This window comes from Lobosporangium transversale (genome assembly GCF_002105155.1).
Source record: "Lobosporangium transversale strain NRRL 3116 chromosome Unknown BCR41scaffold_19, whole genome shotgun sequence".
NCBI classification, from domain to species: domain Eukaryota; kingdom Fungi; phylum Mortierellomycota; class Mortierellomycetes; order Mortierellales; family Mortierellaceae; genus Lobosporangium; species Lobosporangium transversale.
In genome coordinates, this window is record NW_019028997.1 from 350,001 (window position 1) to 376,372 (window position 26,372).

The 26,372-nt window shown below is 38.3% G+C and overlaps 6 protein-coding genes across 6 annotated transcripts; 1 reads left to right on the forward strand and 5 right to left on the reverse strand.

The window, feature by feature from the left end:
* Window positions 1-3,755: 3,755 nt before the first annotated feature.
* Window positions 3,756-4,590, reverse strand: BCR41DRAFT_370848 (hypothetical protein; the record flags this gene model as incomplete). Its single annotated transcript, XM_022026563.1, has 3 exons — window positions 3,756-3,905; window positions 4,246-4,422; window positions 4,552-4,590. 3 exons carry the CDS (start codon window positions 4,588-4,590, stop codon window positions 3,756-3,758), a joined length of 366 nt encoding a protein of 121 aa, XP_021881238.1.
* Window positions 4,591-4,700: 110 nt separating this feature from the next.
* BCR41DRAFT_422271 (hypothetical protein) lies at window positions 4,701-7,761 on the forward strand (the record flags this gene model as incomplete). The annotated part of the gene is made up of 2 exons (XM_022030129.1): window positions 4,701-7,233; window positions 7,603-7,761. Coding segments are annotated over exons 1-2 (2,298 nt in total), but the record flags the coding sequence as incomplete, so codon positions are not given.
* Window positions 7,762-15,387: 7,626 nt separating this feature from the next.
* On the reverse strand, window positions 15,388-17,580 carry BCR41DRAFT_353907 (hypothetical protein). Its single transcript, XM_022024234.1, has one exon. It carries the CDS (start codon window positions 17,489-17,491, stop codon window positions 15,668-15,670), a length of 1,824 nt encoding a protein of 607 aa, XP_021881240.1. The 5' UTR covers window positions 17,492-17,580; the 3' UTR covers window positions 15,388-15,667.
* A 1,060-nt stretch (window positions 17,581-18,640) lies between these two features.
* Window positions 18,641-23,043, reverse strand: BCR41DRAFT_64499 (hypothetical protein). Its single transcript, XM_022030958.1, has 8 exons — window positions 22,869-23,043; window positions 22,659-22,740; window positions 21,570-22,519; window positions 21,245-21,469; window positions 20,824-21,054; window positions 20,608-20,701; window positions 19,011-20,516; window positions 18,641-18,834 (listed from the first exon to the last, which is right to left on the reverse strand). Exons 2-8 carry the CDS (start codon window positions 22,732-22,734, stop codon window positions 18,830-18,832), a joined length of 3,087 nt encoding a protein of 1,028 aa, XP_021881241.1. The 5' UTR covers window positions 22,735-22,740; window positions 22,869-23,043; the 3' UTR covers window positions 18,641-18,829.
* Window positions 23,044-23,763: 720 nt separating this feature from the next.
* On the reverse strand, window positions 23,764-25,147 carry BCR41DRAFT_353911 (S1/P1 nuclease). Its single transcript, XM_022024235.1, has 4 exons — window positions 25,034-25,147; window positions 24,797-24,944; window positions 24,349-24,676; window positions 23,764-24,242 (listed from the first exon to the last, which is right to left on the reverse strand). Exons 1-4 carry the CDS (start codon window positions 25,113-25,115, stop codon window positions 23,832-23,834), a joined length of 969 nt encoding a protein of 322 aa, XP_021881242.1. The 5' UTR covers window positions 25,116-25,147; the 3' UTR covers window positions 23,764-23,831.
* Window positions 25,128-26,323, reverse strand: BCR41DRAFT_353912 (nucleoside diphosphate kinase). The gene is made up of 4 exons (XM_022024236.1): window positions 26,039-26,323; window positions 25,861-25,944; window positions 25,673-25,749; window positions 25,128-25,572 (listed from the first exon to the last, which is right to left on the reverse strand). The coding sequence occupies exons 1-4, from the start codon at window positions 26,257-26,259 to the stop codon at window positions 25,481-25,483; spliced, it is 474 nt and encodes a 157-aa protein (XP_021881243.1). The 5' UTR covers window positions 26,260-26,323; the 3' UTR covers window positions 25,128-25,480.
* Between the last annotated feature and the right edge of the window lie 49 nt (window positions 26,324-26,372).

A 26,372-nucleotide genomic window follows, 5' to 3' on the forward strand; every position in this document is an offset into this window, starting at 1 on the left:
TCCACTCCACTCAACTGAATCAAACCTCTAGACCAGTTGACAGTTTTTCCATCATTTTTATATATATATATTTTTCCCTTTTTCTCCTTAGCATCAACGGGAGGAAGGCTCTTCTTTAGCGCGTAATTTTTTTTATATTTTGCTTTCAGATCTTACACTATGGAAAAGGGAGAAATCATTTCGTGTCGTTAGTAAAAAAAATAAAAAAAAAAGAAAAGAAAAGAAAAAAGAAAAAAGAGAGAGATGAACAGGGCTAGAAAAAAAAAAAAAAAAAATTGTTTGGTTAGCAATGTGGAGAGAGAGAGAGAGAGAGAGTAATAAATAAATAAATAAGTAATAGATAAACAAATAAACGTTTATCGATGTAGTACAAGTTTGGTAAAACAATGCGTTCGACAGATCAGTCAGAGCCAAAATGTGAACCAACATTGGATTGACTGACTGACATTTAGCCCAAGCTGAATGTACTTTTTTACTGCTTTGGTTCTAAAGGTAATACCAATGCTTAAATAATACATATATAACATAACATATTATATATAATATAACATAACATAACATAATATAATATAAATAAATAAATAAATAAAAGAAAAAGAAACATTTTTGCATGAATCGCTCGGTTGAATGATTCATTATTGTTCAGAAATGGATTGGGTTGTTTTGTCGAATAAATATACATATACATTTGTTAATAAACATGGATGAGAATAAAAGAAATAATAAAAAGAGTAATCATGTCGTTAAATGATCATAGATAATGATCTCCTTTTTGGACCCTGTCCTTCTGTACTGCCAAAGAAGTATAAACCTTTTTTTCTTTTTTTTTTTTTCTTTTGTCATACATGAAATACATGAAAGAGAATCAAAAAAGAATCAACGAATCGGAAATTCTTTGTGTATGGATGTACACTCCTATATATTTATAAATATGTATCATAGACTTCTTATAGGACACTATAACATGTTAACCAGTTTAGATCAGACCCAGACCCAGACCCAGACCCAGACCCAGACTCAGACCCAGATATGGATGGACCAGATTTCATCACACCTTTTTTTCACTTGCTTGCAGTATATGAACACGTTGATGTTGATTGTTGATAAAGAAAAGGAAAGAAAAAGAAAAAGAAAAAGAGAGTCCCTTGATGATGATGAAAAAGTAGATTATCCATCTAATCCTGTTTCAACCGAGTCGAATTGGATTGAATCATATCGAATCGGATGAAGTGAACTCGGGAATTTCCTCCTCTCCTCTCCTTTTCACATTCACATTTCAAGAGCAGTCATTTCAAGACAAAGTCAAGGACCATCTCTAAACGTCTCTTCTCTTTCCTCTCTTTTCACAATCATTTGCGCCCTGAGTTTGGTTTGCGGACAATTAAATCACGATAAGATTACTTATTATTACTCCATAACACATCCATCACATGGTTTACACATTTACATATGTATATTATATGTAACATATATGTGTCATTTTAGAATATAGTTATAACCATATAACTTGTACAGTGTATATATACACACATGTAATGTAATACTGTAGCCCACATGTTTTTCTGGTTCCGATCACGCCTGTCTTTTGAGTTTTGCTCGATCGTGTATCGTATATATCGTTTCTTTGGCTACTTTACCTTTATTTCGGGGAAACAAATACATATTTAAAGTAAAAAATAAAAATAAAAAATAAAAAGTAAAAAATATATTAATAATAAAGAATGTCGTGCAGACAGTCTGAAGGAATAAGAAAAAAAAAAAAAGGTTTATTCCCATAGGATAACCTTTCCCTAATGGGATGGTATATATATATATATATACATATATACGTGTAACAAATGTATGACAAAGGTGGGTACAGCTTGTAAGAGCTCTGTATATACCGTGTAATATAGTGGATCCAGTAATATATTCGTATTTATAATAGGATCTTCGTTTCGTTTTAAGAAAAGAAAAGAAAAGAAAAGAAAAGGAAAAAAAAGAAAAAAGCGGCTGATTTATTGTAAATGTCGAATGCCCTATTTGTTTCCCGTAGGGTTCAAGACAGTATTCTGCTGGTTTCACCACTTTGACTTATTTTGGTCCGTCCGGGATTAATTGCAAATAAAATATTAAAATTAAAGGTGGATCAGATCAACAAACAAGTTCCGTCAATTCGGGGGGTTGAGGGTGAGTTTACTGATTCAAATCCCAAAGACAGATCAGACCGTCTTTTTTTTATTTTTAATTTTTTATTTCTTATTCTCGTTTTTATTTTTTATTTCAACTTTTTTTTTTTATTTATTTTTACCTTTGTTTGTTGTTGTTGATATTGATGTTATTGTTGATTATTATTAGGTCAGCCACCTTGTCTCTCTTTCTCTCTTTCTTTCTCTCTCTCTCTCTTTCTCTCTCTCTCTCTCCTCTCTGCGTGTAACAGATACACAGAAAGGATAGACAGAGTCATTGAAACAGTAAAACAGCCGTGGCTGCATGTGCTGTGGGTGAAAAAAGTTCTTACCCCTTTTTTTTTTGTTTGCGTGTATGTGTATGTATATATATACAAATATGATATTTAGATGTAGTGTGATAACAATGGTCAGAAACTGCTATACAGATGGCTCTCTTTCTTTTCTCTCTTCCCATTCCCATCCATAACTCTATCTCTCAAACACTCTTAGAGTGCATTTCATTGCATCGCGCGCAAAGTGTTTATTCTCAATCATACTTGCCTACAGTATGCATTTTTTTTTTTTTTACCCTTTTTTTTTTTTTTTTTTCTTTTTTTTTCTTTTTCTTTTTAAATCATTGTAAACATACGGATTTAGTTGGCGTTGCTGTTTTGACAACACCAAAGGTTTTTTTTTTTTTTGCTTGTTTATGTTTGCCTAATCCTTCCCATTGTTTTTTCCCCAAGGCTGGGGAAAGGAAAAGGAGATTGTTGTTTAAACATTTCCCTCTACCCCTACCATTACCTTTTCCCATTAAAAAAAAAAAAAAAAAAAAAAAAAAACTGTGAAAACAGGAAAGTGGAAATAAAAAAAAATAAAAAACAACATTTATGATTACTCCATGACTATGGTAAAGTATATATACATTTATATGGAGAAACTAAAGAGTGTGCGCCGCACTTTTTTTTTTTTCTTTTTTTTTTTTTTTTTGGTATATTTTTATTTTTATTTTGAATAAATTTATTTATTTTGATTTATTTTATTATATTGAATCAAGATCTCGATCTTTTATTTATATATTTATATATACTTATTTTATTTTATTTCATTTACTTCCTTATTTATTCAAGACTTGTCATAAAGACGAAAAAATAAAGCAGACAAAGACAAAGACATAAACAAAGATGGGGCAATGACGATGACAAGAAGGAAAATAAAAAAAAAAATAAAAAAAAGGGGCGGGAGAAACAGAGTTGCAATAAGCATCAACAGCAAATAGATAATAATGGGATAATGGGATAATGGGACACAATCTAGGGAGAGAGAAAGAGGAAAAAGCAGAAAAGCAGGAAAAAGCAGATGGATGGATGGATGAATGGATGGATGGGAAATGGAAATAAAGACTCAACAATCATTATCAATCAATCTACTTTCTTCCTTTGGTCCTTTCATTCCTTCGTACCCGTCCCCCTTTTTTTTTTTTTTTTCCTTTTTACTTTTATTATCTATGGTTGCCTTTGATTATGAATGAAACGCCTTGGAGTAAAAAGATGTCATCATTGACCCTATTGTTTTCCTTATCGACGCCTTTTTTTTTTTTTTTTTTTAGCTATTATGATGGTTATTATTTTGAACACATGGATTACATGTGTCACGATGGCTATCAACCATGAATGGAGGTGGCATGGATATCGACGCCGTGCCGTGCCGTGCCATGCCATGCCATGCCATGCCATGCCATGCTATGCCCATGGGCTGTGATGTGTTATGCAAAAAAAAAAAAAAAAAAAAAAAAAACAATTAGACCAAAAAAACTTCAAAGTGTTGAATGCAAGTGATACAAACAAAAAAGCAAAGAGCATTCATTCAGTTCAAGGAGATTTCAATTGTTTAAATGCAATGCAGAGAGGACATGGTTCGACTGAATACAAATCAATTCTTTCCATACCAATGAATGTGCTCGATATCGAATAAATATTTTGCAGCCCTCTTTTTTTTTTTTCTTCTCATTATTATTACTATTATTATTATTACTATTATATTTATAATACCCATAAAAGTTATTTTACATATATATATAAATACAAATCTATACATGTATGTATATGTTACTCATGTGTGTAGTCCATGCTGCTTTGCTTTGCTTTTGCTTTGATGCTTTGTTGCATCGTTGTTTTGCTGAGCTATTCATTGGTAATGATGAAAGTGATTGTATACACAACCTCTCTGGTCTGGTCTGGTCTGGTCTGGTCTGAATAGGATTAAGATCGACCTCAAATAAAATAAAAAATAAAAAAAATAAAAAAAAAGAAAAAGGAGAAATAACATTCAATTGATTCTGTATTGAATAAACTAGATGGTTGAAGACGAATCGATATGTTTTTCTCAGTCTTCCTATTACTTTGCTACAAACATCCACTCTCTTCATCATCTTTTCCATTTTTTCCTTTTCCCCCCTATCATCCCTCCATCGGTTTTTTTATTTCTTCACCCTTTTTTTTTTTTTTTATTTTTTTTTTTATTTCTTTCTTTTCCATTTCTTTTTCTTCTCTTTTCCCTTTCTGTTCTGTGTCACCTTCACTCACACTCTTTTCTTTTTTGCACACTTACACCTGCACACCTCAGTCTTATTCTCACTCTCATCTTTTTACTCTTTTCTTTACTTTTCCTTCCTCTCCCTTTTCTCTTTCTCATAACCACTTTCTTCTTTTTCTTTTTCTTCTTTTTCTTTTTTCTTCTTCTTCTTCTTCTCTCTCCTTTTGCTCATTCCTCTCATTCACTTCATTCTCCATTCCATCCTCTCCACTTCGCCTCCCTTGGAATCATTAAAAACATTGACAGAAATATAAACAAAACGTTTTTTTTTTTTTATTCCTGTGCTACTTACTTTACAAAGTTCCTTTTAGTTAAAACGCACCCCAAAATTTATCCTGTCTTCTGAATCATGACCTCACCCAAGGTGGCCATGGCCGCCATGTCTTTCTCACATACCCCTACCTCTTCTAGCAGACACGTCTCTTTCCAACACACTCACTCCCGTCATCTGCCTCTTCCTCCTCCGGCTGCTACCATGGCTTCCACATCCTCTTCCTTTCACTCGGCATCATCGACCCATTCTCAATCCTCATCTCCCCCTCCTTCTGCATCCTCCAATTCTCCCCCTCATTCTCCCCATTCCCCCGTTGTACCCGCCCTTCTCTCACGCGTGTATCCAGACTCTCACAGAACCCATCATTATCATTCATCTCGTTGGCAAGGAGAAAAAAGACGTCCTTATCCTCTCCCAGCTTACTATGATCAACCTCATCATCATCATCGCCCTCATCCTCATCCTCATCAGCACCACCAACAACACCATCAGCAACACCATTCATCTGATCGCTATTACCCTCAATCTCATCATCATTACGATCAACAGGAAGAAGACCCTAGATATCGTCAACATCCTTCCTCCCATCCATATGGGGATCGATATGACCATGAACAACCCATCAAGTTCGGCGGCAACAACAATAACAGTTCCAGGGTCTTTTCTAATAGCCATATCATCAACAACACCAATAACACCAGCAACAGCAACAGCAACAACATCACCAAGAATAGCACCTTATCACCAGTTCCCTCATTCACCTCCTCCTCACCTTCCTCAACCGTTTCTCATTATTCCTCGCCTTCACCTAAATCTCAAACGATCTCCCTCCCCCCCTTCGATCGACCCACAAAGAAATCCCGATCTGAACCAGATCCTTCTTTACCTTTGCCCAGATTGCAGATGAGACAGGAACCCATGGAGGGAACAGAAACCAAATCAGAGATTGAACATGTCTTGCCCTCTCCATCTCGTTCCCCCTCCCCTTCCTCCTCTTTATCTTCATCTTCATCTTCATCTTCTTCCCCATCTTCACCCCCATCTTCATCCTCTCCACCGGCTTCAGGCCCACTTGGATCAACAGATTTTGGATCTCGATCTGATTCTATGCCATCCTCTTCATCATCTTCTTCATCTTCTTCCTCTTCTTCCTCTTCATCCTCAAAGACTTTTGAGGCTGCTGCTTCTACTGCTGCTAATGGTACTACTGCTACAAGTACTACTACTGCTACTATTACAAGTACGGTCGGTCCATCCACAGCCACGAACGCACCCACCATAGTACCAACCCCGACGATCACTATTCCTGGTGTTGGATCAGATCCTCCCGTGCTCCCGTACACATGCTCGATCGGCAACTGTACAAAATCCTATTCCACTCACCAGGGTCTTCGACGACACATTCGTGATCACAAGGACACAGATCAGGGTGAACGTTTCCCCTGTACCATCCCCGGTTGTCGCGTCAGTCTGAGGACCAAGCAGAGCCAGGCTGCGCATGTGAGGTTATGTAAACAAAAGAGGGCAGGAGCACTCCATCCATGCCCCGAACCTGGTTGTGGAGCAGCCTATGGCTCGACCGAGAACCTGTCCAGACATCGACTGAAGCATCAACGAGGCCTTGTCGGAGTAAAGTACCCATGTACCTGGGCCGGCTGTGACAAGATCTTGGCGACGCCCAAGAGTCTGAAGGATCATTTACAGATCCATGCAGAAAGGGATGCAGGGATCAAATTGTATTGCCCCGTAGAGGGTTGTAATAAGGTCTTTGGGACCAACCGATGTTTACGAGCTCATGAGCTTCGGTGTAAACAGGTCAAATCTGGCGAACGATTGCCCTGTCCGATTCAAGGATGCAAGGCCACGTTCGGGAGCACGGATTATGTTCGACGACATGTACTCGATCATGAGAAGGGCCTGATCGGGATGGAGTTCCGATGTGATTTCGCAGACTGTAAGGCGGTCCTGGCCAATCCGTTGACGCTCCAACGACATAAGCAGCTGCATGAGGAACAATCCCTGGGCTTTGAGTGGAAGTGTTTGATTCCGGAATGTGGCAAGGTATACTCGGGAAGCAAGCAACTGACGGATCATCAGACCAGGATCCACAAGGATCTAGGCGCAGACTATCGGTTCCTCTGTCCATACAAACATTGTGATCAACAATTTGAGTGCCAGCGCTCTGCCTACAAGCACGACTGTCTGTACCGCAAGGTATTTTAATATTTTTTGATATTTAATTTTATTTTATTTTTTATTTTATTCCCCCCCTCCCCTCCTTCCCCCCTCCCCCCTTTCCTTGCACAAGAAAAACAAAAGGTCTATCGATCCGATCGTGTTTACACGCGCATGCTTAAAGAAAAAGACAAAAAAGACCCGTTTGAGCCCTTAGGTGTGTCATGTCATCGACCCTAATGGATGATGTGATCGTAGCGAGCGAGCCGCGCTGCTCTTTTTAATTTGTTTAGAATCACACGGTTGTGTGCATCTTTGTTGTATTATTGTTTTTTTAAGCTGTGATAACTAACTTTGTCATAAAAAAAAAAAAAAAAATTTTTTTTTCTTATTTTTCCCACTTGATAGAAACAATGCCCTATTGAAGGTTGTCCATGTTTGTTGCCCAACGCCGAGGCCCTGGAGGCCCATCTGTGGATGCATAATACACTCAAGACTAGACCACCCTATCCATGCTTTGAAGAAGGTTGCTCTAAGGTTTATGATACAAAAAACGGTATCTTGGCTCACGCTCTTACTCATATCATAAATGAGCTGTAAAAAAAAAAAAAAAAAAGAAAACGAATCTCATCCATCCCCACTTAGCTCTTCCTCCAAAACTCCAACTCCAGAATTGCTTTTCTAATTGCAAATACAAAGCACATCAAAAAGAAAAAAATGCAAATAATATAAATATTACATATATATATGTATAATGAAGAAGAATGTGATAAGCACAAGGAAACGAAGCAAGCACGAGCTTTTCGTTTTAAAAGAAAGTCCCCTCCCCCCCACATTTTTCTTTCCTTTATTATTACTATATATATATTTATTGTTATTACTATTTTTTTTCTTTTTCTTTTTCGTCAAAAGATAATTCTTCATCTTTTTCCTTGCATGTATAATAAATAAGTAAATAAGTAAATAAATAAAGATCCCCCATTACATAAAAGAGGTCCTAATTTTTTTTTTTTGATAAGCTGTTTAATATGAATATTTAAATATATATTTATTATTTTCGTGTACGACCGAATAAAATAAAATAAAATAAATGATTTACAAAAATTATTATTTTGTGTCCCTTTTTTTTTTTTTTTTTTTTTTCGTTTGGCATGCGCCTTCTTTTTGCTTTGCCTTGCTTTGCCTTGCCTCGCCTTGCCTCGCCTTGCCTTGCCTTGAACTTAACAACGCAACGCAATGTATCGTAACCATGTGTCGAAGATGGAGACACAAACGTTTTCAAAATTAAAATAAATAATAAATGAGCAATGACGAAAAAAATAAAATAAAATATATATAATACATATATATACATAAAAAGGCTAGACAAAGTCCACGCCTCTACACTGATAGTCAGACTGGATAGAGCAGACTAGGCCAGAACTAAACTAGAGTCGAAGGAGAGAGAGTTTTAGGTGGGAAAACATTCAATGCTGAAAGTGGAGAAGCTGAGGACAGAGTTTGAGTAAAGCGGAAAATAAAAAAAATAAAAAAAATAAAAAAATAAAATAATTAAACATTGATGATGAAAAAAAATTTTTTTTGTCCATTCATTTATCCATTGATTCATTCATTCTCTGTCTCTTACTTCATTGGCTATCTCGTCAAGGGATGGAAGAGAGTTTTTTATTATTATTTTTTATATTATCTTGTATTTTCAGGTACAGGATCAGGCACAGGAACAGGTACGGGTAGGGGTATCAAAGCTTGTTTGCGCCATGTCCTATCCTCCCCCTCCCCTTTGTCCTTTCATATCTTGAGCTCTATATTTTGCCATGTTTTGTTGTTAAATGATTGCCATTCCATTCCTTGCTCAGCTCCCATGGAAGAAAATAATAAAATAAAATACATACAATAAAGGTCCCCCTCCTCCCTTTCCCTTACCCTTACCCTTACCCTTACCCTTACCCTTACCCTTACCCTTTCTATCTAACCAATTTCCATCATCATCTCTCTCCTCTCTTTCTCTCCTTGCTCATTGTTTATTTATTTGTCCCTTTTTTTTTTTTTTTTTTTTTTTCTTTTTTTCTCCACAATGAGCAACATGAGGCGCGAAGGGGAGAGAGAGAGATGGCGCCAAAATAATAAAAATAAGAAGGTTCATATAGAACCTTACTCTCCTCTCCTCTAGCGGGAAGGAGCATTTCTTTTCTTTCTTTTTGAATTTATTCCGCTCCTGTATAGACTTGTTACAATAGTAGAAAAAAAAAATAAAAACAAATTAGTTTGAGGGACAAGGATCGGTCAGGGCGTGAAAAGAGAACCCTTTTTTTTTTTTTTTTTTTTTTTTTTTGTTGCTCAAAGGTTTATTATTCATGAACAGTGTACATGTACATACACTAAGGCAAGTTTGAACCTTGAACTTGAACATTGAGCCAAAGGAAAAAAAAAAAAAATGTTCATCTGTTTTTCTGTTGTTGTTATTTTTTTTTTTTTTACGATCCGAGCGGGCCTAGCCCTTTTAGACAAATCTACCCCTCTTTTTTGTTGATAAATATTTTGCATGAACATACTTCATAGGTTTTTTTTTTTTTTTTTTTTTTAATGGTTGAATTATACACCGTGTTTTTCTGTCTGCATTACGTCTCTTTGCTTTCATTCTTTTCATTTTCTCCGCGCTCTCTTTTTTTTTTTTTTTTTTTTTTCCTTGCTCTAACCCAACCCTTCCCATCCTCTTTCCCTCGCAAAAAAAAAAAAAAAAAAAAAAAAAAAAAGGACCCTCGAGGATTTGTTTTGCAGAATGGCTCTAAACAAAACATCTATACTTTTTGCAGCTCCTATGCAGTCAGAAGAATAGAGTTGATAAATAATATACACATTTAACCTTGTAACCTCCAGTTGATTTAAAGATCGGCAATTATTTGCCCTATTCCTTTTTCTTTATTTTATTTTATTTTATTTTATTTTTTTTTTTTAAAAAAAAAAAAAAAAAAGGCTGGGGGGGGGGGTGGGCATTTAAAGCATATAGCGTAATAGCATGTATATAGCATATAGCATAAGGGGGAGGGAGAGGGCGAAGATATTTACTAAAAAAAAAAAAAAAAAAAAAAACATGTAGACTACAAACATTTTGCCAACAGAACAGACTACAGACTAGAGACTAGAGACTACAGCCTACAGCCTACATGTAATGTAGATATTATTGTAGATTTATGGAAAGATTTGCTCTTCCATTTTTACCCTTACCCAATACAAATATGTACAAATTAAGGACGATAGTAACAAATATACTTGAAATACTTGAAATACTTGAAATACTTGAAAAAAAAAAAAAAAAAAGAAGCGTCGATGGATAGAAAGAACCGAAAGAATGCAAGATAGCCTCGATTGGTCACGCCCCGATGTCAACAACCAACAACCAACAACAAAAAACATTTGCTGCTCGTGTCCACGCTTTCATTAAGCATCTGGTAAAAACTGACAAGGGATGTAAATACATGTGTATACATTGACTATCCAATACATGTCTATTTTGCACACTGTTGAGCGGTTGTCATCCCCCCCTAACTCCCCCCAACTCCCCTCGCCCTACATCTCTTCATCCCCTCCTTCGCATCCCACCCATCCCATCGAACATCCCATCGGCATCCCATTGAGCATCCTCACCATCCCCTTGACTCACCCCCCCCCCCCCCCCTTTTTTTTTTTTTTTTTTTTCTTTCTTTTCTTTGCAATTATATACCTACAAGTTCAAATGGCATGGTCAAAAAAAAAAAAAAAAAAAAAGATTTTGCTTGTTTGTTGTTACGCCAACGAGTCCAAGTCCAAATGAAAGCATGAACAAATAAAAATCTTTGCAGTTCGAACAGTCTGAACGCGTGCCATTGCGACGCGGCTAAAAAAAAAAAAAAAAAAAAAAAAAAAAAAAGGAGGCGGGAAAAAAAAAATAGGGAAAAATGAATGAATGAATGAATGAATGGATGGATGGATGGATGTTAGATGTAGTAGTAGAGAAGTGTTTTTATTCAAGATTCTTGCGTTACTGAGTTATTATTTTGGACACATTATTTTTTTATTTTATTTCATTTCATTTCAATTAGATGATGATGGCATTGTATATACAAGTGCTCCATACATGTTATATACACATCTCTGTCTTTTTTTTTTTTTTTTTTTTTTTTTTTTTTCTTTTTTTCATTGCGCCATCCAGGTACCAATTTGCAATTTCGAAACTAACGATCGATCGACCGACCGACCGACCGACCGACCGACGAAAAAGCTATGGGAGGGAAAGCTCTAGCCCTTCCCCGCCCAAATGTAACTATCTATCTATATATAATAAATGTATACATATATAATTAAATATATAATATACAAATGTAAATAAATTATATAAAAATATCATCAACTCACAGCCTCTTATTCCTCAGTCTTTACGTGTCCATATCCGTGTTCGTGTTGGTTTATCTTTATTATGATTACTTTTTTTTTATTATTAAGGAACCAAAACTTTATCCCACCACCAATAAGGAAGGCATGTATAGATACATCAACCTCCCTTCATTATCCCTTTCCTTTTTTTTTTTTTTTTTTTTTTTTTTTTTTAAAAAAAAAAAGAGTACATATATCGAATAAACTAAAGGTTGTTTTATGCGTTCTACTATATATATATATGATGGATCCAGGGGGTTAACTGATGAGGATAAAGGGAAAAAGTGAGTTAAAAAAATAAAATAAAATAAAATAAAATAAAAGGTTCCCCGTTTTTGAAGAGTAGCTTAGTCTATCGCTAAATAACAATAAAAAAAAAAAAAAAAAAAAAAAAAGGTATTGATTCTACATCCAAGTATCCCATAGTCGCGCTTGTTATTATATATGAAAGATTGAATATTTTTATAGTTTGAGTAAAAGTATAGATGGATGTGTATAGTATTGGCTATTAGCAAAGATGATGATGATGATATCTATTGTTGTTTTATGTAAAATGTTATATCTTGCCCCTTCCCTCCAACTATCGTTGTCGTTGTCATTGTCATTGTCATGATCAGGGTCATGCAACATCGGAATGGATCATCAAGCTCTCGGCAAGTCTTTCCGAAGTATAGTTTTATACAGTTAGTACATTTGGACTATCTCTGTAGCGTAACACGTTTTTTTTTTTTTTTTTCTGTTTAGAAAAAGAAAAACACAAATAACAGGTTCGACAGATAGTCAGTCAGTAGACTAGACTTTTTGCATTTCCTCCTTCCCTCCTCCCATTCCCATCTTTTTTTACACGTAAAAAAAAAAAACAACAACATGTAAAATAAAATATCGATCTATACTTCAAACTCCAAAGTTCAAACTATATAACCATAATCTTGGTTGAAGTATATGATGCATGTATATATCCATCCAGAGTTACAGAGTGTACCTTAGCTGTTTCTTTTTATTTTTCACCCTCCGAGTCATGCATGTTTGTAATCTCTACTCTATTTTCACTCTTTTTCTCTTTTCTCTTTTTCCTCAAGATTGTTTTTTTTATATATATATTTTCTTATGAGGAAACGGTGGAAATGAAAAGAAGGAGGGGAGGGGGAAAGGGGAAAGGGGGAAAAAAGGAGGAAAGGGAGGGAGGAGGGGAAAGGAGAACCGAATCCTTGGGCGCGCGCCACGTGGTATTCATCTTGATTGAACACAAAAAAAGCATCTCACAACCACAGCTCATCCCATCCCATCCCATCATAAACATTGTCCAGGAAATGAAGAATAAAAATGAAGAATAAAATAAAAATAAGAATAAAAATAAAAATAAAATAAAAAATAAAAATAAAAACAAAATAAATACAAGGAATAAAAAATAAAATAATAAAAATAAATAAAAATAAAAAAAAACTCCTACTCTCTTCTACAGTGCACAGCCGAGATGATAGATGATGACGGAGTATGAAAGGGAAAAAGAAAAAAAAAAAAAAGTGGATAGAGAGAACTTTATCTTCTTCATTTGGGCTTTTGTTTTTTTTTTTTTTTTTTTTTTTAACTCGTGTATATCTTTTCTATTCCGCAAAAAACATAAAAAATAAAAAAAAAAAATAAAAAAGTTGCCTAATTGCAACACTAGGCACGTATTATATATATATATATAGATATACACAACATGTATTTGTAAGCGAGCCTTCGGATTGAACACGTTCGACAATGTTTACAGAAACTATTATGAAAAGATAGGAGGAAGTAAAAAAACGAGTCTAGTGATCCGAATACTCTGCAGCATTAAAAGAAAGCGCGTTTTTTTTTTATATCCTTTGAGCTATTGCATCATTATAAACATGCATGACTTTTTTTTTATTTTATTTTATTTTATTGCCACGCCGCCTTTTTTTTATATAGAAGAATATAATTTTATAATTTTTTATTTTAGTTTTCTCACGCCGATGAAGTATGTTGCACAAACAATTTAGGGTCAGAACATTCATACAAGTCATGAGATCATGAGATCTGACATTGTGTCAAAGAAATTTTTATTTTTTTATTTTTATTTTCTGTGTACTGTATATATAGCCCGTTTCATTTGGTCGCGATACCTTATATTTTTTGAATACTTTCGAGTGTATTGGCAGCCAATTATCTCGCTTGTTACGAGTATTGTTGCAAGTCCGTCACGTAGTGAGATGCCACCAGAACAATTCAATCATCGTTTTTAGATTAAAAATATAAGGTATCGTGACCAAATAAAATTGGCGATACATGTTCATGTATACATGTACACTACTTGTATCTCTGTGTCTGTTCCATGCGTCTTTGTTAGACCAAACATCATGCAGGAACCGTACCAAATATGTTTAAATGAAAAATGACGCGTTTTTTTATTTTTATTTTATTTTATTTCATTTTTTCTCTCTCTCTTCCTTCCTTCTCTCTACTGTTTTGTTGTTGTTTTTGTTCATGTTTTTCTGGATTAATGAAACTCGTCATTATTCATTACCCTTGCGACAGCATCCATACCGCTAAGGAAAAAAAAAGTATCTTTTAAGCCCTTTAAGACTCTAAAAGATCATGGCATTAGAGAGTAAACCATTAGCCATACCCTACATGGTCTCAACATCACTGAGCATAGACAAAAGTATTCATCTCGACCATATACAATACAGAGGCATATAGGCTTATTGATGTATATATCTTTTAATTAGATTAAAAAAGAGCTAAAGAATGACACGAACGACAAAGTAATACGAATGCCCTAGTTTATCTGGCAAAAAGAGTTGAATAAGCGAACGGCATGTTAGGTTGGACAAGCTGGAACAAATGCAACTATTGAAATCTTATCCACATACTTGGTGGCAACCATCGAAACTCACTCTTGTCGCTTGGACAGTGACTATATAAATATATTTTTCGCTGGGCAGAGACGAATTAAGAGAGAGAGCAGCAAAAGTAGTAAACCTCTCTCTCTCTGCTTATCTCGCTGTCCGCCTCTTGGCTCGTCTCTTTGCCTACTTCTCGATCTATCTCTTGTCTCTTCCTTGGACCGATTGTCTCATGGGAAACAAAGGGCCCAGACGTCTATCTACTGTGCCTATGCTCTCATTGGCCAAGGGGGGTTTTTTTAAAACAACTCTTTGCCCAATTCTTTAATGTTCACTCCTCATACTTTCTGAGGAAATGCAAATATTCTCTAATATGCCGCTGTCGTAGAGCTGACCAATTTATACAACTCTTTGCTATTAACCTCTACTTCCCAAAGAGCCACTCTAATCGCGAACTCGGAAACAACCTCTGGCAAAAAAGCTGTCGGACCACACTATGGCTTCAACGACGGTCTTGAGCACACCTCATTTCATGTTAGCCTAAAGATGCTCCATCGCTCCTGTAGATACCTTGCATGGTTGGCCTCATTCTACAAGATGGGATATTCTCCTTATTTTTCACCTTGAAAGCTCAACCTATTCAGATCGCTCTGGAGGACCAACCCTTCTGAAAGTAGAATAGAAACTGGTGATTTGTGCAGTATTCCATCAAATCAGGAACGACTTGATCCCTCAGACTGTAGGCAGCAGCTTTTCTTTAATGTAAGCAAGCAAGCATACAAGTGGCGGATAAGATTATGTACATCCACGTTTTTTTATCTTCTTTTCAATCTATACTATACAGTGGTGCCATCTATGTTACTAACGAACTGCTATTTAATAGATTTGTTTTATTACCAATCTAATGATTATAAAGTGAGGAATAGCCCTATCATCTAAACAAATGAGAAAAAAAAGTTGTTGGGGAGGTGAAGGAGGATATGCTTAACTCTTGGCGTAGACAGGTTCAAATGTAATACATATTTTGTTTTATTCTTTTATTACTGCCATTATTAACAAAGGATATTACTTCAAAGTAGAAATGCTTGATGGTGTCAGCTTTGTAACATGAACATTGTGCAAGTGCAAAAATAATGCATGAGATAGGAGGAATCCTCCTTCGCATTCGAGAAATACATTCCTGTTGCAGGTTGTAATCATTCCTCTTTTCAATAACGCACTTCAAATATGCGTGTTCTGTCCTGTTCTTTTCTCCATCTGAGCGTCTCAGACAGTGCCAGAGCTCCTTCCTTCCCAATTGAGTTATCCCCTAAGTCCAAATTGGTCAAGGTCGTGTTTGTCTTGAGTGCCTCGGAAAGTGCCAGAGCTCCTTCCTTCCCAATTGAGTTGTTCCATAAGATCAAATTAGTCAAGGCCGTGTTTGTCTTGAGTGCCTCTGAAAGTGCCAGAGCTCCTTCCTTCCCAATTGAGTTGTATCCCAAGTTCAAATTAGTCAAGGTCGTATTTGTCTTGAGTGCCTCTGACAGTGCCAGAGCTCCTTCCTTCCCAATTAAGTTGTCCTCCCAGCCCAGATTGGCCAAGTTCAAATTGGTCAAGGTCGTATTTGTCTTGAGTGCCTCTGACAGTGCCAGAGCTCCTTCAGTCCCAATTGGTTCGCCCCGCAAGAGCAAACTAGTCAAGGCCGTGTTTGTCTTGAGTGCCTCTGAAAGTGCCAGAGCTCCTTCCTTCCCAATTGAGTTGTCCTCCAAGTCCAGATTGGCCAAGGTCATATTTGTCTTGAGTGCCTCTGAAAGTGCCAGAGCTCCTTCTTTCCTAATTGAGTTGTGTCTCAAGTTCAAATTGGTCAAGGTCGTATTTGTCTTGAGTGCCTCTGACAGTGCCAGAGCTTCTTCATTCCCAATTGAGTTGTTCCATAAGATCAAATTAGTCAAGGCCGTGTTTGTCTTGAGTGCCTCTGAAAGTGCCAGAGCTCCTTCTTTCCCAATTAAGTTGTATCTCAAGTTCAAATTGGTCAAGGTCGTATTTGTCTTGAGTGCCTCTGAAAGCGCCAGAGCTCCTTCTTTCCCAATTAAGTTGTATCCCAAGTTCAAATTGGTCAAGGCCGTGTTTGTCTTGAGCGTCTCTGAAAGTGCCAGTGCTCCTTCCTTCCCAATTGAGTTGTCCTTCAAGTTCAAATTAGTCAAGGTCGTGTTTGTCTTGAGTGCCTCTGACAATGCCAGAGCTCCTTCCTTCCCAATTGAGTTGTCCTTCAAGTCCAGATTGGCCAAGGTCATATTTGTCTTGAGTGCCTCTGACAGTGCCAGAGCTCCTTCATTCCCAATTGAGTTGTTCCGCAAGAGCAAACTAGTCAAGGCCGTGTTTTTCTTGAGTGCCTCTGACAGTGCCAGAGTTCCTTCATTCCCAATTAAGTTGTATCCCAAGTTCAAATTGGTCAAGGCCGTGTTTGTCTTGAGCGTCTCTGAAAGTGCCAGAGCTCCTTCCTTCCCAATTGAGTTGTATCCCAAGTTCAAATTAGTCAAGGTCATATTTGTCTTGAGTGCCTCTGACAGTGCCAGAGCTCCTTCTTCCCCAATTGAGTTGCGACCCAAGCCCAGATTGGCCAAGGTCATATTTGTCTTGAGTGCCTCTGACAGTGCCAGAGCTCCTTCTTTCCCAATTGAGTTGAATCCCAAGTCCAAATTGGCCAAGGTCATATTTGTCTTGAGTGCCTCTGACAGTGCCAGAGTTCCTTCATTCCCAATTAAGTTGTATCCCAAGTTCAAATTGGTCAAGGCCGTGTTTGTCTTGAGCGTCTCTGAAAGTGCCAGAGCTCCTTCATTCTCAATTGAGTTGCAACCCAAGTCCAGATTGGCCAAGGTCATATTTGTCTTGAGTGCCTCTGACAGTGCCAGAGCTCCTTCATTCCCAATTGAGTTGTTCCGCAAGAGCAAACTAGTCAAGGCCGTGTTTGTCTTGTTTGCAGACCTAACACAGACTTCTTCAATGATGTCGCTATTAGTCTTTTGGAATTGCTGGTATGGAGGTTTTGTCATCTCGGTGATGATTGGAAGGATGATGGGGATGATGACAAGATGAAAGGTTTTCTCATTTCTCTACTTGAGTACCAGATGCTACAGTCTAAAGTCGATTTTATTTTATTTTATTTTATTTTTTTTTTTGCTTCGTCATTTGGTGTTACAAGATTTGTTATTGATAGATGGCTGTACTTGTATTGATCTCAACTCAGATAACTCAGATAAAAAATACGTCTTAAGGTCCTGACACTAACAGCATTGTCCTCGATTCATATCTGCATTTGTAAACTTCACTTGATATCTCTTATTTAGTGAAGACTCTTCATTACTGATGTCTCCCAAAGAGCTAGCTAGTCTGCGCCATGGATACCTTGAGGTGGTTTATGCTTTTTTTTTTCTTAAACAGACATTCAGACAACACCTTGCCTTGAAAGGATATGGAGCATGGGTATGAGTGGATGGAGATAGTTTATTGGGTTTTAGAAATATAGTACAGGAGTAAATAAACGCAAAAAAAAAAAAAAAATAAAGCTCATCTATTGAGCATCAGCTCCGTCGTCCAACTCATCGTCATCATCCCTCCCTACAACCTTCTCTTCGTCATCTCGTCCTTCCTCCTTATTATTCTCATCACCATTATCTTCCTCTCTCTCTTCCTTTCCATTATCGCTGTCAACGTCTTCTTCGTCTCTATCCTCCTCGTCTCCATCTTCTTCTTCCATTTCCTCCTCATCTTCTGCATCCTCACCTTCTTCGTCTACTTCGTCCTCTTTCTCCCCTTCATCTGCTGCAACGCTTTCTGGACTGCTTTCGTCAAAAGGCCCTTCCATCTCCTGATCTTCATTGTCGTCCTCGCTTTCGTCTTCCTCTACATTATCTCCCTCTGCTTTTGCCTCTGCTTCTATTTCTACCCCAGCTTCGTCTTCGTTTTCATCTTCATCTTCAACCTCATCATCCTCTTCTTCATCCTCTTCTTCCACTTCTTCCTCTTCCTCCTCTTCCTCCTCTTCCTCCTCTTCCTCCTCTTCCTCATCATCATCATCACTATCCACCTCATGCGCCGGGGCCTCCACCTCGTGGCTCTTTCGCATAGTCTCAGTATCAATAATATCTTCGGTATCGTCCTCGCCATCTTCTTCGCTACTTGATGCTGCTTCCTGATCTGGACTGCTCTCGTCATTCCCGCCCAGATCGTCATCTACATCAGCTTCCTCTTCAGAAGCAAAGTCATCTTCACCCACTGTCGTTGGATCTCCTCCGGTCTCGCTTTCTGCTTCAGAAGCATCGCTTGTATCCTCATCTATCGCTCCATGTTCTTCATCATCATCTTCCCTTTCTTCTTCTTCTTCTTCATCCTCATCCTCATCCTCTTCCTCCTCCTCCTCCTCCTCCTCCTCCTCCTCCTCCTCCTCCTCCTTCTCGCCCTCGTCCTCGTCATTATCCCCGCTGTTCTCGTTGTCTTCATCTACATTTCCATTCAAGACTCTCGTTTTGGAATCCGAATCAATTGAACCTTCATCATCTTCATCATCTTCACTTTCATTAACAGCATCGCTCTCCTCTCCAACACTATGTACATCCTGATCCCCATCACTGGCATCCTCCTGCTCATCATTTATTCTCCATCCATCCTCGCCCTCGGGCTGATCTATTTCCATATCTTGAGAATCCTTCTGGTCCTCCTCTTCTTCCTCATCTTCATCTTCGCTTTCTTCGGAATTATGATCAGTGTTTTGGAGCGCCGAACTCGTTGTAACATCAAGTTCATCTCCCTTCATGTCAACGTCGCTCTCAGCTCCTGATTCTCCATTATCATCAATGGGTGAGCTGCTTTCTTCTTGGGCTAGTGTAGGTGTAATATCTGTCTCGGCTCTTTGTTGGCCAGCGTCACGAACATTCGACGATACTACAGAGGATGGAGATGACGCAGCAGAAAGCGATGATGATGACATTGGGGATCCAGCAAGTGATAATGAAGTAACAGAGGACAGCTCATCTCCAAGGACATCGTCCTCTTCGTCCTTCGACCTGCTTATTTTGAGACTACGACTGGATGGTCGAGGCTTAAGCTCTTTTGTTTGAATTTTGAGAGCATCACCAATGTTTGCAGTACGTGATTCTGCGCTTGTCTTTACTACGCCGTTGCCTTTCATCTCTTTGGATGTCGCCACCACTGGTGTAGAAGAAGAGGAAACCGGTCCATTCATCTTGCTATGATTGGAGTCAGACTCCAAGTTCGAAATGTCCTCTTGTGCCAACTCTTTTCTTTGTTCTGTATCAGTCATGTCAACATCCATGGCAGTGTTTTTCTCCGTACTTGGGCTTCCTGTTCCAGGATCTGTGGAAGAAGCATTCACTGTGGCTTCTCCAGGTTCTACTGATTCCTTCACATTTTCTACTTTTGCTTTCGGTGGTCTACCACGATTGCGCACACGGACCCTTGACGTACTAGATTTGTTGCGACTCCTATTACGAGATGTTGACTTCGCCACAGTCTCATCATCCTCTTTTGCCTCGCCTCCTGTAATCTCTGATGCATCAGCATCATCTCCGCTATTGGTGCCGTCATCCTTCGGAGAATCATTGTCTGTATGTAATGAAGCCATGAGACCACGCTGGAGCAGAAATGGCGCCCACTTCAGTTTAGTGGGATTAATGATTGGGTAGCCCTTCTTTGCTACTTTATCACAATAGGCCTCAATTTCATTCCAATCAACCACAATCTCATGGCGCAAGGGGGGGATGGAATTGGCGCGATGTCTACTGTTCTTCCCTTTTTTTGAATCCTGAGTCTTTGGTGGGGGTATAGCGCGGATCATGTTATTAGTTTGTAATGTCGTCACAATATCATCAATAGTCATGGCGGTTTCCTGGCTCAGTTCTTCAATAGAAACACGATGCTTTCGATTCTCATCCTTATGAATGGCGAGTAAACATTGAAATAGCACTGTTTTCCAATAACTCCTATACGACAGTAGTCCGAGTGATGACAAAGGCTTTTCTGGGGATCCAGTTTTGTTTTCGCGTTTTGAAAGTAAATAGCCTAGTATAATATGGAGGGAAGCTGTCAGAACGACCTAATACACTTTTTTTTTGAGCGGGTGCTGCTGTTAATGCATCAAAGTATAACTTACTAAAATCAATCAGGAGATTTCCATAACCTTTACGTTGGTGGATCGGAAGTGTCAGAATACAAGAAACATTATAATCCATTGCAGAGCGCTTCTCCTGTAGTTTTTTTTTTAAAAAAAAAATACTTGTCAGTTTCCTATATCCAGAAGCGAAGCCATATCTTGCAATTTTTCAATGGTTGATTTTTTTTTTTTTTTTTTTTTTTTCTAGAAAAGCACCTTCGAAAAATAGCCTACAAAGTGGCAACCCAAATCTCCAGATTCCGTCATCACATAAAATAGAAAGGGTTCAACATCATAATAGAGAGTCTTATGGTCCAGGAACATTTTTGCAAGTAAACAGAGATTCTGACAATAAATTTTGTTTTTGCGTCCATCCACTTCAAAAATTGAAATGTTGCCTTCCCGATAAATTTCATCTCCAGGTGGATGTCGCATTGCGCATTTCATCTAAGAATAATTGAATTAAAAGAGGAACAAAAAAATATTTTATTTTTCATTTTCGGGGAATCCGGTTACAGATTAGTAAGAAACAATAGGAAGAGTATCGAATTAACAATCCTGCTACACATCATTTGCTCTCTCTCTCTTTTTTTTTTTTTTTTTTTTAATAAATAAATAAATAAAACAAAAGACTTACTCTATGTCGCCCAGCCATAAAGGAACTTTTCATATACTTAAGGCAGAACTCGCATATATACAAGATAGGGTGCTGACTGTACTCTTCTGGATAGGGCGCTACATACCACGTATCAATCTCCCAGTCTCCAAACCGAATTTTTTTAATTGCAGCGACAGGCGCTGAGTATGCTGAGCTTCCTGCTTCAGGTGCCTCGGCATCTAATGGTTTCTCCTTGATAAGCTTCTAGTAATTACAATAAATATATATAAATAGTGCCATTAGTTTTTTTTTTTTTTTTTTTTTTTTGGCCAGGTCATAGACTCTAAAAGAAACGATATTTTACCTCGGCAAGTTCCTTAGCCTTCTCAAATCTCTGTTTGTCTCTAGCATCTGGTGTGGTAAATGACACATCCGATTCCTCTTCTGTGAGATGTGGACCAAATGGGTGCGAATCCGAAACCTCGTTATGGTCAGTATTTACAGCTAGACGGTTCTCCGCAACCGCATCCTCTGCTTCATCCTCATCAGACTTGTCTGGACTCTTTAATGTCGGTATCGATTTTTTTCGTCCTTTCCCCCGTGTTTTCTTTGGTTTTTTCTCCTCCAGAGGAGCAGGGGTAGGGCTCGTAACCCGTACAGACAATTTTCCATTTGCATTTCCCAAAATAAGTTGTCTAGCATCTGATCCTGAGCTGTAATCTTTTTTACGAGACGTATTAGTAGATGTGAAACTAGTACTGGTATCTGTTGGTGCTGGTGAGGAGGCAGCGGTTAATGCTGGTGTCTTGGCTGCTCGACCTCGTTTTTTCATTGAACCTGCTGTAGCTGGTTTGGACGACGATGATGACGTCGGCAAAGGAGACGCATCGCCATGTTTGGTAATTGGAATTGGAATAATAACGATCGCCCTTCCTCTATCCTTTTTGATCCGCTTGATGATTACAGGTCGTTTCGGTAGATCAACATTGGTTTCTGCCTCCTCAATTTCATTGTCAGCTGGCACGAGACGTACTTTTCTTTGTTGATCCGACTTTCTTCTAATTTTCCGTTTTGAGCTCATTGCTTCTGCGTCTGCGGTAGATACTGAATCGGGTGTAACAGTAGGTGGTGAGGCTGATGTTGTTGAGGTTGCATTCGTATTTGTGTTTGGGTCCGTACTTGTAGTTGTGACAGATGATTTCCCCCGGCCATTGGCAGTTTTTTTTCGCTTTAATGATAGTGAGGATATACTCTTATAGTCTGCTGGGATCTTTGCTGGATATTTTTCTATACAGTCGTCGCAGTAAAAATCATCTAAGGAGCAATGAAAGATGTTTTGATCATAATGTTATATAAATATGTAAGAGAAAAAAAGAGACTTATAGTTAATATCGGTTTGTAAGTGCAATGCAGACGCGCATAATCTCGATTGAAGATGGTGTGTCGTATTTACGTGGGGGTACACTTGACAACGGGGTGCTTAGACAATAGCAGTGCCAACCTCGATCGCAATTCTCGCACATCATCATTTTATCCTATGCATGATGTAGATCCAAGTGGTCAGAGAGGGGAAAAAAAAAAAAAGAGAAACAAGACACAAAATGATCTACCAAGGAGATATTGTAATTGGGATATTAAGATGTCCTGACAATTACAAGTTTACCTCGTTGTTTGAGGATTGACACTTTTGGCATGTTTTGCAATGAACACACTGCCATGGGAATTCTTCCTGCAGTGCAAGCTGTGGTTTAAGCTTAATACATGTTGGATGCCCTATTAATTTTACGAGTACAAAAAAAAAAAAGGGAATGCAAGGATCGAAAATGAAAGGATGAAAGAATTAAAGGATACGAGATAGAAAGCAAGAGAGTAAAGGTCAGGGGTTTAAAAAGGTTTCTTAATTAGCCCACATGTGTGCAACATTACTAAAATAGCAGTCTACTATAGTTAGAAACTCGCGTCCAATAATAATAATAATAAAAGTAAACCTACAGCTTTTATGACAGTCCACACAGGTGATGAGATCTTCATAGACATCAGGCGAACCATCCTTCTCAGGGCCAAAGAGACATTTAGCACATCCAGTGCCCATGGGTTTAGGTGGTCCCACTGCAGCTGTCTATAATTGGCGCGTTTTTTTTTTTAATGTTTTGCATTTGTATGTTTCCTATTTAGACTCACTCATTGAAGCTAATGGCACTCCATGATACCAAACAATAGAAATAAAAAAATGAGGGTAAATACCTTTCGCTTTGGCCGGTTTGAAGGCATCTGATCCTATGTATTAATGGCTCGATTGGCTGAGGATGGATTAGGCCCAGATTCAGAGCGAATGGGGCTTCCCCTGAGATTAATGAACGTACGATTACTAAACGATGAGGGCTCCATGTAGGTTTAGTATTAAGCTCATCTCTTGCTTCGGAGTAGTCACATGATCTGATTGACAAGCCACTTCAGATCATTCGCCTCCACATTTTTTATGCAGCTCTGTAACCTGGGCGCAGCATGATGCAATACTTGTTGGGAAATTTAAAATACATATTAATTACTAAAATCAAGGCATTAAAGGTTTATTCAAGAGAAGAAAAATAGATAGGAAAAAAGAGATGTAGGGATATGCGAGATTTTAACCTTGCTTCACAAACTGCACCCGCTTTTGCATTGGACAGGGAGGATCATAGATTTCGTTTAGAATGGCGGCCATACGAATACCGCTCATGGTGATTAGTTTCTGGACCAAGTACCCATTCTTCTGGCCAGTGGCATTTTCAAAGTAGTCTGCGGAGTAGTCCTTGAGGGGGTCATAGTCCTTCCAAGCGAATGAGCACGCGAGAGCATTCATGGACGTCGCCCATTCTACAGGGCAAAGGGTTTTGATGTCCTTGGTGGTGTCATACCAAGGGTTATCAACCTTGAATATTGCTGGATCGCAAAAAGTCCAGTTACTGGCCTCTGGTTGCCAAATGTTACTAGTCATCTCGAGCATATCGTCCAAATAACTCTTTGGGTTGTTGTCATATCTGTCCTGGATATCTTTCTATTTTTTTTGTTTTCATGAAAATATGATTATTTTTTTTTCGTTCTTTTAGTACATTCCTATTGCTTATACAATTTACACATGATCTCATCCGACAATAGCATACCATGATCATTTGACTATCCCAGATCCTGTGTAAATTGCTTTTGGCCCGTCTCCACTTTGTAGGTGCGTCGTTGCCTCCACGTAGTTTGCCTGAGGTGTGCAATGGCTGATGCAGGTCACCCATAAAATGCACAAAAAACCTCAAAGCGTCCTCTCTAATGCTTTTATCCTCCGGAGTAGTGGGCCCGGTGACTTTATAATGCTTGAGTGTCGCTGTCATGTTGAAAAGCCCATTGATAACGTCTTTGCCGGAGAAATTGTACTCCATATGGCATGTTTCAGGGGGGTCGTCGCCCGGTGTATTGACGTAGTGCAAGATAGATGCCCATCTTGGAGTACATACAGAATATTTCAGGGGATTCAAATTAATATAGAGAGGTTATTCAGTTTGAAGGAACAATCAAGTTTGTAGGACAAAGAACACAATGATATCCGCAGCTTGAAAATACCTGTATTTCGCCTGACCTTTAATCGTATCAGGCCATGGTGCCGCCTTGGACAAAAGTCCATCGTAGTATGGCGATAAGATCTCTTTGACCTGCCTTTCAGTTTCCTTAGTCAAGAATCGCTGTGCTACTTGACCCGTGAGAGTGTGGCCTATCAAAAGAGAAACAATACACTGCTAAGGCAAAGGACCAATTCAATCTATCTTAAGCAGAAGAAAATGTGCGAGAAGACAGCCATACCAAGGATACCATACGCATGGGCGTTGTTTATAGTAGCCAGGCACACAGCAGTGGCAGCGACCAAAGAAGCTGCGAAACGCATCACTGTAAAGGGGGAAAGAACGAAAAAAAAAAAATAAAAAATAAAAAAAAACTTTTTAAAGAGGATATAAGCTGCTTCGTTTGAAGAACAGAATGAAATAGAAATGGATGATGCAAAGCAATGGAGAGTCGAATGAATGTTTTTTGGAGATGAACAGAGGTCAAGTATATTTATACATTCGATGCATGACCAATATTAGATTATTAGATTCTGAGAGCTGTGCGAATCACAATGGAAGCTAGACCTATTCACAATTTGACAAGAAGGTCTCGCAGAGATCTGTAACTGCATCCCCCTATTACTACTATCTATGCCGCCAATAACCCACTCAAGCCTATTCTTCGGCTTCAAAGGCCCTCTGTGGCCTATGTACTTCTTTGTTGGTCTTGATTCCATTTCTCCCAGTCAAATTCCGGAAAAAAAAATTGTATTTCATTCTTGGCAGTCTCAGCTGCGTCTAAGATAGAAGAGCGTGAGTGAGATATGAATGGCGCACAGACTTGATGAAATTGGACCATTGGCATAAAGAGACGACAATTAGGACGTATAAACAATACCTGAACCATGGAATGAATTGCGAGTATCAGTCATGCCATAAAGAGAACGTAAAGTGTCTGGAGCATTGATTCGAGCACTAGGTGTAGGGGGTAAAAAGTAGTCATGTGATTCAGTAAAACTACAGAACCATAAAAGCGTAAAAGCGTAAAAGTACCTACAAAGGAGCCTTATTTTTCACCAGGTTTACCGCGGTGGATGGGTGGGTCCGATAAGAGCACGCCAGTCTGTTATAGCATTCGGCTTTTCGAGGATCAGGGCATAAAAATGCCCACTAGAAGAAACCACCCAGAACCTTTTCGTCAGTATAGCGATCTAGCATACTCGTGTGCGAGATTAAGATCAAAGATCGGAGGAAGCCCTATTACCTAGTCATGTAGCCACATAGCCTCTCAAAAAAAAATTTGCCCCGGTGTTCTCCATAAAAAGCTTCCGCCTGACTCTTTGACCATAGCAAATGTTTATGTGCCAGAACTTTGAATTCATTCTGTTGAATGTGTGCAAACACTTTGCCGACATGAGCACTATTGGCTGCCAGATCTGGTTTGAGTAATGCCAAAGTGAGTTGGGTCAAAGGACGGGATGGCATGGCAATAACGGGCTGAATGAGTTGTAACGTCAAGATCAACAATTTCTTTCTTTTTTTTTTTTTTTTTTTTTTTTTTTTTGCGTATGTATACTGCAAGTGTTCCAAGATTGAAA